The sequence below is a fragment of the Perna viridis genome, chromosome 10 (assembly GCF_037379345.1).
Source record: "Perna viridis isolate PV_CMFRI_1.1 ecotype Kerala chromosome 10, ASM3737934v1, whole genome shotgun sequence".
Lineage (NCBI taxonomy): Eukaryota > Metazoa > Mollusca > Bivalvia > Mytilida > Mytilidae > Perna > Perna viridis.
The window spans coordinates 2,648,872-2,662,630 of record NC_142454.1 but is presented as its reverse complement, the minus strand read 5'-3'; the positions used below and the strand labels follow the sequence as shown (position 1 = coordinate 2,662,630).

Sequence of the window (13,759 nt, the reverse complement as noted above, 5' to 3'; positions counted from 1 at the left end):
TTTAAAACATCTTAACAGGTTATGTACATGCAGTCTGAAATACATGTTTATTTTTTTTTTAACTTTCTGTATTTCAGATTTGAGTCAGATCCGTCCAGTTTATGCTCCGAAAGACTTCCTGGAAGTTATTGTTGGGATTCAAAACCCAAATTATCATGGAGGGGAAAGTTCTGGGTAATGCAATATAAAAAAACATTTTGCCACAAGTTTATATAGTCTGCAACGTGTTATCTATTGGAAGTAAAAAGTTGGCAAGATCACAAAGCTTTTAATATAGTTGTAGAAATAGGATGACAATAAAAACATAAAGCAGTTCTCTTTAATGCATACAGTTCCTGAAAGAGTAATCAAGGGAACCAAGATTTTAGCAGAAATCAAAAGATGGTAACTCAGGGACAAAGACCAGAAATGGAAAATAGACATACACAACAAAGAATATAAAATAACCAAAATAATACATACAAAGTAACAAAAGTAATTGAGCAACTTGGACTGACCACTAAAAAACTTTGAACATGGACCAGGTGAACCAGTAGGGAAATCATCCTCTGCTATTCTAGAAACACCCACCAACCTGCTCATAAAAAGTCCGGGGTAGACGAAAGAGGAAAGGAAAAATTTGACACATTGAACAAATAGATTCTCATGGTGCAGATGGATACATTTATCGTTCCATGATGGCAACCATAAAACTTCTGCAGTGTTGACTTCAATCTTGTAGCAGCATAACCCTGTACCAGGAGCCTAATTTTAAGAAGTCAAGGGCGGCTCTAAAAGTCTGTGTAGTTATGGCTAGCTCTGGCATAATGTATGAATCAGAAAGTCAAAACCAAGATATCTACAATTTTTTCAAGTACAATATGGATTCTTGAAATCAAGTTTAGTTCTGAAATAAATAAAAAAAATGAAAACAAAACATATTGTTTGCACGAGATGTTATTTGTAAAGTATATGACAACTATTTTACTTGGAAAATCATGAAAAAGTTTGCAGACTTGCTAGAACCTATAACAAGTACAGTTCATGAAACCAGGATAAGAATTCTAGTTAATTTTGATTAGATTAAATATAAGTAATTGCATTTTAACTACACCACATCACAAACTAAGGGTAGATAACTCTGTGTAGTTAACATTGATAGGTTTCTTTTTCTTTGCAGATTTTATCCATTATGGGGTATTGTACAGGTTCCAATAAAAGTCAAAAGTATAAACAAACTGGTATGTATTAAATGTTATGTACAAATCTGACAAATAATGAGACAAAACTATAAACTATGAACATAAAGGCACTTGGTTAACTGTTAACATCAATTTTAGGGACTGCTTATTTTTCAGATATCATCAAATGATTATGATTGTAGTATTAATTTTTGTGGTTTAAAAGGATGTATTTTCCTGTCACATAGTGTAAAAAACTCATTTCTAGGGCACTGGGTATTATTTTTATGTGATCAGTAATTTGTTTGTGAAAATTAATATGTTTACAGTAAGAAATTAGGCAGTCTAACTCTACCTAAAACCAGCGGTATATATGAGGTGCCCTGATAGGATAAGTGTAGTTATTCACATTATAATGAAAAAAAAGACCATGAAATGAAAAATAAATTGATTTTAATGATTGAAGTTATATGCTGTTTTACTTTTGAATTCTCTTTTTCAATGACATTTGTAAGAAAAAAGTATTTTTTTTAAATTATTTTATAGAGATTACAGTACAGTGAAATGGCCATTAACCAGTGTCAGTCTGGAATAGATGATGCCACAGATATACCTACAGAGCTGTTTGACCTTGAAAGGAACAAACTTGGCAAAAAGGGTAGGTCATTAGTTTTAACCATCAAGGTAGTAATTAGGAAAGGTCAGTTTGGGAAATGAAATGAACTGATAAAATGGTTAAAAAGGTGAAGAATTTTTTGTTCATGTTCAGATAATGACACTGATTTCATGAAGCCAGGTTTTGTGAAATATATTTTGATGCCACTGCTAGTGAGCCAAAGGTCCCTCCAGGTTATCCACCAATCCAGACATGTGTGACCCAATCTATGTGATAGATTACTTACTGAACATTTCAGTATTTTAAATTAAAAAAAATACCAATCTTTTCATTTGCTGTATTGTATTAGGTAGAACAATTTGCTGCTGCTTTTTGGAATCCTGTTTCTATATATTTGGCTTTGAGTACTTCTTGTGTACAATTTAATTGAAGCAGTGATTTAGATAGCGCTCATCATTTTCACCATTTACAAAAGGATTTCCTAAATGACGAAAATGTTTTAGATCATTTTCGTCACTTAAAATTTGAAAAGTGTATAGAAGAATTCCATTCAAAAAGTATTTCAGATAAATTTTAATTTTGATCTTTCATGGATGCCGAAAGATATTTACTTCCGTATAAAAACAAACCCTTCATGAACCTCACACATAAATAGCTATCAATTTTTTGAAATTTAAATGCACACATTATATATACAATTTCTCCAATGTGTGTCTGGTCATCTAATGGATTTCAATTAATTTTAACGCAACATAGGAAAGTTAGGAAGTATTAGTCAACGATAAATATTTATTTTACGACTCCCTTTTCTTCTTAAAACGAAATCAAAATGATTACAAATATCTTCAACTGGACTCATGATCTGGGGTCATAGGTTACTAAAAAATTACCACCCAACAGTAAGACATCACAGAGCAACTGCTAACAGAGTTGAAAATACTACAGTTGACTATGCCAGTGTGGCAAAGCTCCTTTCTATCTGTCTAGTTTCTGCGTTATCTTCTGGTGACAGAGAGGGGATTTAGTAGGTACTATCTGAACAAGACCTATCTTAGGAACAGGCTCAAGGTCTCTTTAAAGATCTGTCTCCATCCTTCTGATTTGAGGAATTTTAGGTTGAAGAGACTTTTTAGTTGAGTGTCAGGTCATACCATAATAGTAGCTTTTGCCAAATAGTAGATATTTTTATACTGAATGCATCAAAGCTTTGTCATGATGTAAAAATCTATTTTTCTTATAGTAACTATTTTATTTTATTACGTAACACATGTTTCCTTATAGAAAATAATAGTTACTTTGTTGTAATATTTATTGTATTTATTGTTACGTCTGTATCTGTAAACTTAAAATAAATATATTAAGAGTGTTTATATCTTTAGTGTCTGATACTATTTACTATTTTCAAAATTCTGCTGCTTATATGTTGTTCATGCTTTATGCAAGAGTGACGAAAGCCCTCAAAATCCTAGCTAAAACACTGCTGAAGTTAGATCTTCATATGTATTTGTTTTTAATTCTGATGGTGAGAGGTTACTTCTGAAAACACAGCATGTAGAAATTTGCATTATTAATTTAGGTGATATTTTTGTATTCATCCATGAATATAACTCAAATGGACAATTATTTAACTTTGCTGCATGCATATCCCAATTTGTACTTGACAGTTCATATTTATCTTTGTTTTTTTTTCAGTTTTTGTTTTTTTTTCAGTTTTATTGTTGTATTTGTTTTACAGTAATTAGTGCTAACCATGGACCAGTTGCTCAGGAGTACTCCAAGAAAGGTTGTCCATGCAGTCTTAGAGCTAGTCTTTGGTCTCAGATGCTTTGTATTGAAGTTGATGAAGTTGTATGTATGATATTGTTACATGTTTTAAAAGTACACTGTGAGATATCTAATTGTTTTGTAACATACCAATATTTTTTTCCAGAAACTGATATCATATTTTTTTATATAAAGTCATATATTATTTGAGTATAAATAGCTTCATTCAGTGTAGGCAAAGCATAATATCATATCAACTATCAATTTATTAAAAAATATATAAATGTATAAAAACTAGTTTTGATTGTGAACACCAACACAGATGTTCCCCAAATGTTCCCATTGTCACAGGAGTATCCAAAATCAGTTTCTATTTCTAAATCTTTTTAAAATTTGACTGGCAGCCATCTTGGAATGGTGGTAAATTAACACTTTTTCTATATGGCTGACTAGAAGCCCATGCTGTGATTTATTTTTATACCAATTATCAAGTCTTTATGGTCTTTTCCTTATATTTTATGATTTTTTTTCGTCTTAAAATGGCAGTCATATTTGATTGACTGCATATGGTGTCTTATTTTGGTCCAAGTTTGGTTCCAATCCATTCAACTGTTTTTGAGAAGATATGGGACAAAGGAATATGGGAAAACAGAATTATGAAAGTTAGAACAAAAACAGTTTGTCCCCCACCACATTTAACTTATCAATTTCACATAGCAACTAATAAAAAAAAATATTACAAGAAAGATAACTCTGCTGATTCATTCTAATTTCAGGATAAATTATACTATGAACAGTTAAAGACCAGTGTATTACATCATGATCTGTTAGTTGATAGTTTACTTTACAAGGTAATCAAAATTATAATACAATATATATTGTTGTACCACTAATCCAAAGGGGTGAAAAATAGGCTTTTTATACAAGATGTTTTATTTGAATTATGTTTAAAGCTTACATTGTTAAAAATTTTTTTGAAAGAAAAACAATTTATCTATAATTTGACAGATATAAATAAAATGACGAAAATATAAGATTTATATGAATAAATGTCAGGTGCATGTAATTGAAAGAAGAAACTTATGTATTCATGTGTTCAATGTTTGTTTTCAAATCAGTCCTAAGCATATGCTTCAATGTATTGCATTTTTTCCTGTGTAAATGTTGTCCTATTATTTGTGTACTTTTTTTTTCTGATAAGAAAATAGACAAATAATTTAATGAGAAATTGAATTTTTAACAGGATGTAAAATTAACAGCCACAAATGATGATCAGTATTTTGTATTCGAAGATTTCCTGTATCAGGTGGGTTTCTTATGTGTTATAGTGAGATAGCCAGTTAATTGATTTGGTTAAAGGATTAATTCTTTAGCTGAATCAATTTGTTGTTGACCTGTCACTAAATGGTCAAAGGTTTGATCCTTCGTTGAAACAACGTAATTTTGTAAGTCGATTCATACCGTTACACTTGTGTCATTTATTTTAAGAAAAAAAATGTGAGAAAAAATATCATTTCATAAAGTTTTTCATTTCAATAACTGAGTTATCTTTCCTACCACAATATTGTAAATGAGAATATTTTATATTTTAAGTTGGTATTTTTTTATGTCTCAAAAAACAAGTATGCCTTGTAATGGTAGAAAAAGAAAATAAAATCAAGTTAAAGATTGATTGTACTATAACAATGTATGCACTCTTTAACCATTGTAAAAGTGTTTATATACCATGACCAATGTAACAAGATAAGCCTTGCCATAAGTCACCTTTTTACATGTTATGTCAAAGGTGTTTACTTTGTTATTTTTCTAAAAAGATCTGAATTGTATCCTATTGAGGTCAAAATAATTCAAATGAGCGGTGGTATATATTGTTATTTTACCCATATTTTTGCTCAGTATAAATTAATGACAATATAGATGCTAACAAATGCTAAAATGGCAATGTAAAATTGATTGCAAGATCATTTTCTTAAATTATTTTTTAATCGTACATTCCTGTCAAATAGCTGTTTAGTTGTTGTTGGTCTCTCATTGCAGTGTGATGGCAAAATTGACTTTCATAATTGTTTTTATGAACGGTTTTTTATTCTTTAAATTTGTAATGCTCACTTGTTTCATGATTACAGGTATTACTGCCATTTTCAAGAGATACAGTAGTATTGAATCATTTCTCCCAGAATAGTGCTACACCTCCCAAGTCCTACATCCGAGGTAAACTTGGTGTGGAGGAGTACTCTGTCATCTATCCTCCTAATGGAGTTATACCATTCCATGGATTTGCTATGTATGGTATGTATAAATAATTTTATTTGATATGTACCAAGCTTTTTGATTGGTTGTTTTTTTTTGGTATAAACTTAGTTGGTACTGTGATGCAGTCTCATATGTCAATAATTCCAAACTAAATAATTTGATATGTACAAAGCTTTCTGATTGGTTGTTTTTTTTTCTTTGGTATAAACTTAGTTGGTACTGTGAAGCAGTCTCATATGTAAATAATTCCAAACTAAGTAATGTATTCATTAAGGGTTAAATTTTTTTGTTTGTTTGTTTGTTTGTTGGCCCAAGCAGCAATATTTCAGCTATATTTATGTGATGAACATGAAATGGATGACAAAATGAACATGAAATGATAATGAAATGAAAAATGGGATGGGACACAAAGACAATGGGGTCGACAAATTTAGATTGCCACTGGAAATAGGGAGAGGTGGGTAGGGTTGGGCAATTTAGGCTCCTGTGGCGGAGCCCTATGGTTCCTACTCCGGGAGAATACCACAGTAGGGTTTTTAAACGTGGCATCTTTCCCAACACATTGCACCACTATGGTTTGCGGTCAGGTTCTCCGTATTATAGCCTGACAACCCCAGCATGTAACACACCAGGGGTACCCCATTCCACCACCTGGGGCACACAACCCAGTTGCTCTGTGGGCAGAGCGCCCTAGCCCTCGGCTAGGGTTCTGAGCACTATTTAGTCGCCTTTTACGACAAGCTTAGCGCTGCTGTAGGCCTATTCATTTGACACCTGGACCTACACGAGTGGGTTAAATCTTAGCTTGAACTGGAATCAATAAGAAGTAATATGATGCGTAGAGTTTCTATTTTTTAATAGGTTAAACCTGTTAAAAATAGAAAAATTTTTTAAAAATCTCTTCTTCAGATGGGAGTGGTTAGGATTTGTCCCCCACTCCAGACAGTATAATTTTGGCTCTAGTGAGCATGTTGAAATAAAAAATTATTTTCAAGTGTTGGAGAAATATTTTAAAATCAAGACTTGCTGAAGGAGAATCAGAAAAAAAATTCACAAAAATGAAATGGTTTGAAACTGAACAGAAAATTATTAGTCAAAAATTGAATTGAATGCCTTATCACCGGGACAAAATGAATTACTATGGAGTAGTCTCCTGTTTTTGTGTTGACATCAATCCTGACAGTTCATGATATTTTTACCCTGATATTGTACTTTGTTGTATAGACTTTTGATTACTGCCTTGATTTTATCATATCAATACTTTTTTTTATTACCCTTCATTTTGCTTTGTTTATTTTTGCAAATTAATTATTTTGATTGTTCCATAAGATGACTATGTTTTCAAATCAGATGATGTTAACAAGATGCTGTTCTTAAATGTATCTTTTTCTATTGTTCACCATATAGCCAGCCTGTAACATATGTTAACGATAAAGGGGGGTCGAGCATCAAAAACATAAATATATTAATATCTTTTGTACTGGAGGTAAGATAAGCTATAACTAAAACCAAATAATCTGAAAAATTGTATTCAAAGTATATCTCTGAGTTGTCAGGCCTTTTTTCATTAAAACAAACGAAAGAAAGAGTTTTATTCATCTACCCATATGAAAGAGATGTTGTTCATTGTCCTGAATGAAAGAAAAAGCTATTTGTCTCCATTGAAAGAGAGCATAATTTATTGTCCCATATGAAAGAGAGTGTTGTTCTTTGTCCCCATTGATTGAGAGCCTTATTCATTGTCCTCAATGAAAGAGAAAATTATTCATTGTCCCCAGTGAAAGAGAGAGTTATTCATTGTCCCCAATGAAATAAGGTTAACAACAAAATTACCAAACACTAATCTGATTCATAATCAAGTCAAGTCCAAAGTAAATCTGGCAAAATAGATATAACTTACTAGAGCAGCTTGTACCACAATGGTCCTGACTTGGTACAGGCATTTCAAAATGTAATGGTGGGTTAAATCTAAGTTTTACAGCACACTTATCCTCCCTCTTCCATTGCTGCATGAATATACAAGTGATGATTAAACAGCATTTGCATGTTATTGTCATAATTGGTAAATCAGCATCACATCAGCATAAAGAACAATTTACAAAAAGAAATCATTACTCATTATTTAGAAGAAAATGAGTATTTTTTAACTAAGGAATAACATCTAGAAAAAAAAATTTGGTAAGAGACCTTTTAAGGTGCATTTCTTCATACCTCTGATTCAGTCTGTTTCACAGATATTCATGGAAATCAGAGAAGTCAGTACTTCTTTAGCATAGCAAATCAATTGTGAGATACTAACACCATATGCAGGAGGTGCAGGGATATTGCTGCACAGGTAAGGAAAATTTATTATATTAAATTGAAGGTGTCTCTTTTGTCATAAATCTTAGTGCTGAAATGATCACTGTTGTCAAATTCGGAATGTAGGTCCAAAAGAGATGCAGAACAAGCTGTTTCTGTTGTCTTGAGCTCTGGTGGATATATTGACAGTAACCATTTACCAGAAGGGTTGTTCATGGTCAATATATCATCAATATGCATGTATCTGTATGTTAAGTTAAAATATTTAGCATCTTGTATTGGATGGCAATACGATTCTGTACCAACGATCGGATGTTCCCAATAAAAGAGAAAATTGTTCATGGTCCCCAATGAAAGACTGAGCTATTTATTGTCCCTGATTAAAGAGAGAGCTATTTACTGTCCCCAATGAAAGAGAGATATATTAGTGGTTCCCAATGAAAGAGAGAGAGTTACTTATTGTCCCCAGTGAAAGAGAGGAGAGTTATTCATTGTCCCCAATGAAAGAGAAAGTTATTCATTGTCCCCAGTGAAAGAGAAAGTTATTTATTGTCTCCAATGAAGGTGTATGTTACATTTTTCATGGTAGGGAAAAAAAGGGAGGTGTTTTTTTCATTTTATATTTAAGTACCAGTCCATGTAAAATTCAGACACTGCTTATGGTAGAGATGATTCATAGTGTAGAAAAAATCCACCAAAATAATGATGTTTCTTTGGTCTACATATATTTGAGAGAACTATACGTTGAACTCCCGCTAAAATGAACCAAATCAAACCAAATCAAGAACAGTAACTCTTGTAAAGGGCCAATTTCATACACAATCTTTATAATCTCAAAAGTGTAAGAACCAAATGACAAACTAAGACCAAATTTTGTCTGATTTTAATAAAGACAACTTCTTAATTGATACTGTAATGAAAATTGGTGAAAGGTGCCCTTCTTCTGCTCTTTTATCATTTCATTCATTACACTTATGGTCCCAGATAAAAATAAAAGAATGTTTGAACAAATCTTATCAAACACAATACCTTCCCTATCAGGTTTAGTTCAGTAATCTTTAGCATTAGTTAAGTGTACATGACCTTTTCACCTGTCAGATTTCTGTGATCTCCATGTTAACTTATTTATTTTATTTTTGTCCTAAAATGCTTACTACTGGAAGTTACAAGGAAGAGATTAACTGATATGTTTATGTTCTATAGTTCATAAATCCCCCCTTTTTTCAATTAAGTGAAACCCTTGATTTGATGCCTACAAAGTATAATCCAATAATGACCAGACCAAATAATTACATTTCTGCCATTTCATGAAGAGCCTTTGGCCATCCAAACCAATTATTTATATCTGTACTGGTCAAGCATCTAGTCTAGCCACTGTTTCCTTCTATAGGTTAACTAATAGGGACATTAAGTCATCAAGAAAATACCTCTAGGGAAGAAATCCTTATTTATATCCCAAACTGTAATAGAGAATTCATTAATGTATGTGGCTTTGTTACACCTGGCAGAATTGGATTCTCAGCCTTTATTAGCCAAGTAATTACTTTATTTAATATAATGGATTGCTTTCTTAATATAAGGACTATGGGTTATTCTAACTTTCTTAGAATGGCAGAGCATGAATAAATTTTGTTTTTGAGTACAACTCTGTCTAAGAGCTATGCAGGCTTCACTTAATGATTGTATTGAAATTTTGTGATCATTTTCATAGCTTCCAAAATTAGATATATAGAATCATACACTGTGTTTAGTGCTTAAATGGTACAAACTGTATTCCTATATTTTTTATTTATTAATTGAAAGAATAAAGCTCAGTGAGCATTGTAAAATTTCATATTTCTCATTGAAAAACTTGGTTGACAGGAAATGTGATATTCATTCATCTGAAGACAAATCATCCTATGTAGCCTATTCTTTGCACCTTCCCTAAAGTTTTATTTTTTTTTTATGACATTGCAATTTAATTTGAACCAATTATCTGCTGAAAGATTTCATTTATCGAACCATAAGGAGTTTTGATAATTAACTAAAAATTAGGCATGTATATACATGATGTAGGTATAAAGCTGTTGTTTGACAGATAAACAAGATGTCTAAAAAAATTTAGGCTAAAAATGAAGTGATCATTATGTACATGTAGCTGGAGAGCCGAGGTGCTTCATAACTTGAAGAAGTAAGTCTGTTACTAGTACTTTTTGAAATCTCATCAATTTTCGAAAATTCAGTACAATGCAATCAATATATATTGCAGCCTCCCCCCTCTAGGTTGTAGTTTTTGTTTACAGTTTAGTGTTCTGTTTCAAATTTAGTAAAATGAGCTCTCTGAATTTGTCCCACTGGCTTGCAGATTTTGTTTTAATAATGAATGCACTCATATATTGAGACCAGATGAAGACAAGGTTCTCATCCTGTTCAGCTCTCTGTTCATTGATACTTATATTAAATGGTTTTAGACATTGTTGTTCATTTTTTGGAAGTTGTCTGGGTGAAAATGCCTAACATTGATATCACCTGTTATTGTGTCATGCTGAAGTGGAAAATCTGGAATATTTGGATGAAAATTTGTTGTTTTTTAGACAGAGTTGGTCATTACTTTAAATCATAAAATTATCATTAGTCACACGATTTTTGGAAGGAGTTATACTTAAGTAATTGATGTCTTGTAAAAATTGACCAGAAAGATGATACATGAAGACCATTAGCAACAGATATGTTATATTAAATGGTAGAATTTAAATGATTTATGGGAATACTTAAGAAAGTGCATAAGAATTTATTTTCAGAACTCCAGAAATTAGATTTGGTATATGGAGTAGGTGTACTTATTTACCTAAATTGTTTTTCCATGATTCATATTTGAGAACACTTCATTTAATTTGCAGATACATGCACTACATATTACCTTTCAGGACCAAAAAAGTTTTATTGGTCACTTTGTAAATATGCACTAAACCTTCCAGAAATGACTATTATGGAATATATCTAGTAGAGGAAATTAAGAACACTTGTTTGGCGACACATTTTATACGATTTAAGTAGAAAATGTAAATAGAACATCATCCCTATGTACTTGTGATGTTAGCAGGATATTTTCAGACTCATTACTCAGGAGTGCATTTATCTCATGATCCACTATTTCAGGTGTCTGAATTTTTCATCTTGACTAGCATGACCTGCTGTGAACATCACTTCTGATTTTACCTTACGCTTATTATACCCCACTCACTTTGCATGCATGTGGGAGTATATAGTGATAGGGGTGTCCATCCACCCATCCATCCATTCTTTCCTTCCTTCCTTCATTCCTTCCATTCTTTCCTTCCTTCCTTCCTTCCATCCATCCATCCATCATCCATCCAACCATCTCTTCCTTCCTTCCTCCCATCCATCAATTCCTTTCTTCCTTCCTTCCATCCATCCTTTCATCCATCCTTTCATCCTTCCATCCATCCTTCCATCCTTCCTTCCTCCTAGTCTTAATTTCTTCCTATTGTTACACGGGGGACTCATCTTTTATCTGTTTCTCCTACACCACTATCATGTTAGTGAGCATTGCTCAAAATTTTTCTAGTTTTAGTCTATATATCATTCAAATTAAAAAAAATCTGGATTTAATATGAAATTTTAGTTCACAGTTTAACTGGTAAAATCCTTTTGACTCTATAATTTATTTGCTTCAGACAGATTTCAGCTTACACAGGGCTAAATTACAGTAAAACAGATATAAAAAGACTAAAAAATTCTAGTTAAAGCAGAATATAAGTGTATTCCAGATTTGGTTTAGGCAGATCAGCTGCTTTATAGTTGATGAAGGTTAGGTTATCTAAACTTCAATGCATCTTGATGAATGATTGTAATCCAGTTTCAACTCGGTGGTTTGTTTCTTTTGTGTAAACTTTCCCTTAAATGGTCTGACTTCTTCTGAACAAATGTATCTTTTTTAACATCATTAGAAAAAAAAAACTTTTCAATCTGTTTTGGTGTTGGGATTGGTTGCATCAATGAGTTCCTGGTTTATCTAGTTCTACAGGAAATTATTATTCTTTGGTAAAGAGTGTGATTAAGTGGTTCAATAAATAAGAGACTTCACAATACTCTGTCATGCATTATTTGGAAGTTTAAACACCATTAGTGCCTGATCCAGAGAAATTTAAAGGTATATTATGTAATGTAATAGTTACTGACATCAATCAAACTTTTAGAGCAAATGAGATGATGTGTCTGTATGTATTTGTCCAATTTTTTAAAACTAAAAGATGGTTTACTAATCAAGTTCTAACCACCATAAAAATTCATAAAACAGACAAATGGATATGTCTTTATATAATTGCATATACTTTTTGTCTGGGTTGCACTAGTGCGAATCTGCTTATAGAATGGTAAATGTCGGTCTTGCTTGGGGAAAATGTTTTGGAAACCCTTTTCTCAGTAACTAGATATTTGGTACACAACTTTTGTATGGGGACCCATATCATGGGATGAGATTTCAGGTTTGTTGCACTTCTATTTTCTGTTTACCAAATTGAGTATTTTTCAACTTCACGGCTACCCAATCCTTGACCCATTTTTTGAATGATTTGCTGACTTGTCTGTTATGCCATCTGCAAATAAATCTGTTTACCTCCTTCATGTTAGGATAAAAAAGTAACCTTTTTATACACTTTTTTCTATAAAATGTATATTACTAATGCTTTGTAAATTGACTCTGCTCATCCAAGTAAAAACAGTGGATGATTTTGATAATTTGAAATAAAAAAATGTATTAGTTTAGTTTGTCCCTTTTCTCCTATCAAAATGAAATCATCTGCATTTGTAAATTTTGTTATTTCCAATGTATGTTTTAAATAGAGTTTATTTAACTGATTACACAGAATAAACACTTGACTTAGTTTATTCTGCTTTAGTGATGCATTAAGTTATATGTCTGTTCCGCTTTTGCACTTGAACTTATTGAAAAACAAGCAATTATTGATCATTTTAAATTGAGTCCTTCCTCTTTGGTGACATTGTTCCAAGTTTTTGTGGCATCATCAATGTCTCTGCATTTGAATTTAAATTCCTGTTATAAAACATTGTCAGTTAGTCCTTACAGTTTATACCACACCTGTCCTGTGAGCAGTCAATAGAATGCGTTGATCCTAAGGCTTACAAATGATATACTGTTACTAATTATAACTTTTGTTGTGACCACGTTACGTGCTGTATTGTTTTCGTTGTGACCACGTTACGTACTGTATTGTTTTTGTTGTGACCACATTGCATACTGTATTGTTTTTGTTTTGCAGTTGCCAGATTGTCTCCTGTTCAGAATTATTGTTTTTTCTGGCCTTAAGGCCAAGTTAACTTAAATGGTTATGAGTTTCTCATCCAACCTTCACAGAGTTGGAGGATTTTATTTTTTATTTTTTATTTCTATTTCTTTCCAGATATTTACTAGTCTAATTTTAATTTTGTTTTATTTTTTTTTTCAGTTTTAAGAGGAAGGAGGGGATGAGATTCCCCTGAATATCAATTTGTATTTTCATCTATTGTTGTACCTCAGTAACGAAACTGAACAAAAATTTTGATCCATGAAACCAACCTGAACTTGTGTAAATTCTTAGAACAGCATCTCATTTTCGACTGTAGTTTTAAGATTCCCCTATGTTTTGGTGACAAGTCTGTG

The 13,759-nt window shown here is 32.0% G+C and overlaps 1 protein-coding gene across 3 annotated transcripts in view; it reads left to right on the top strand.

Annotated features, from left to right (window-relative positions):
- The window catches only part of LOC148604147 (TBC1 domain family member 19-like), a 30,856-nt gene that overhangs the window by 7,262 nt on the left and 9,835 nt on the right, over positions 1–13,759 (top strand). For all 3 annotated transcript variants that reach the window (XM_088548045.1, XM_088548044.1, XM_088548043.1), the window contains 7 exons: positions 78–174; positions 1,160–1,220; positions 1,707–1,818; positions 3,512–3,624; positions 4,317–4,391; positions 4,784–4,846; positions 5,667–5,829. In XM_088548045.1, coding sequence (XP_088404171.1) covers positions 78–174; positions 1,160–1,220; positions 1,707–1,818; positions 3,512–3,624; positions 4,317–4,391; positions 4,784–4,846; positions 5,667–5,829 — 684 coding nt within the window. The remainder of the gene's footprint in view (positions 1–77; positions 175–1,159; positions 1,221–1,706; positions 1,819–3,511; positions 3,625–4,316; positions 4,392–4,783; positions 4,847–5,666; positions 5,830–13,759) is intronic.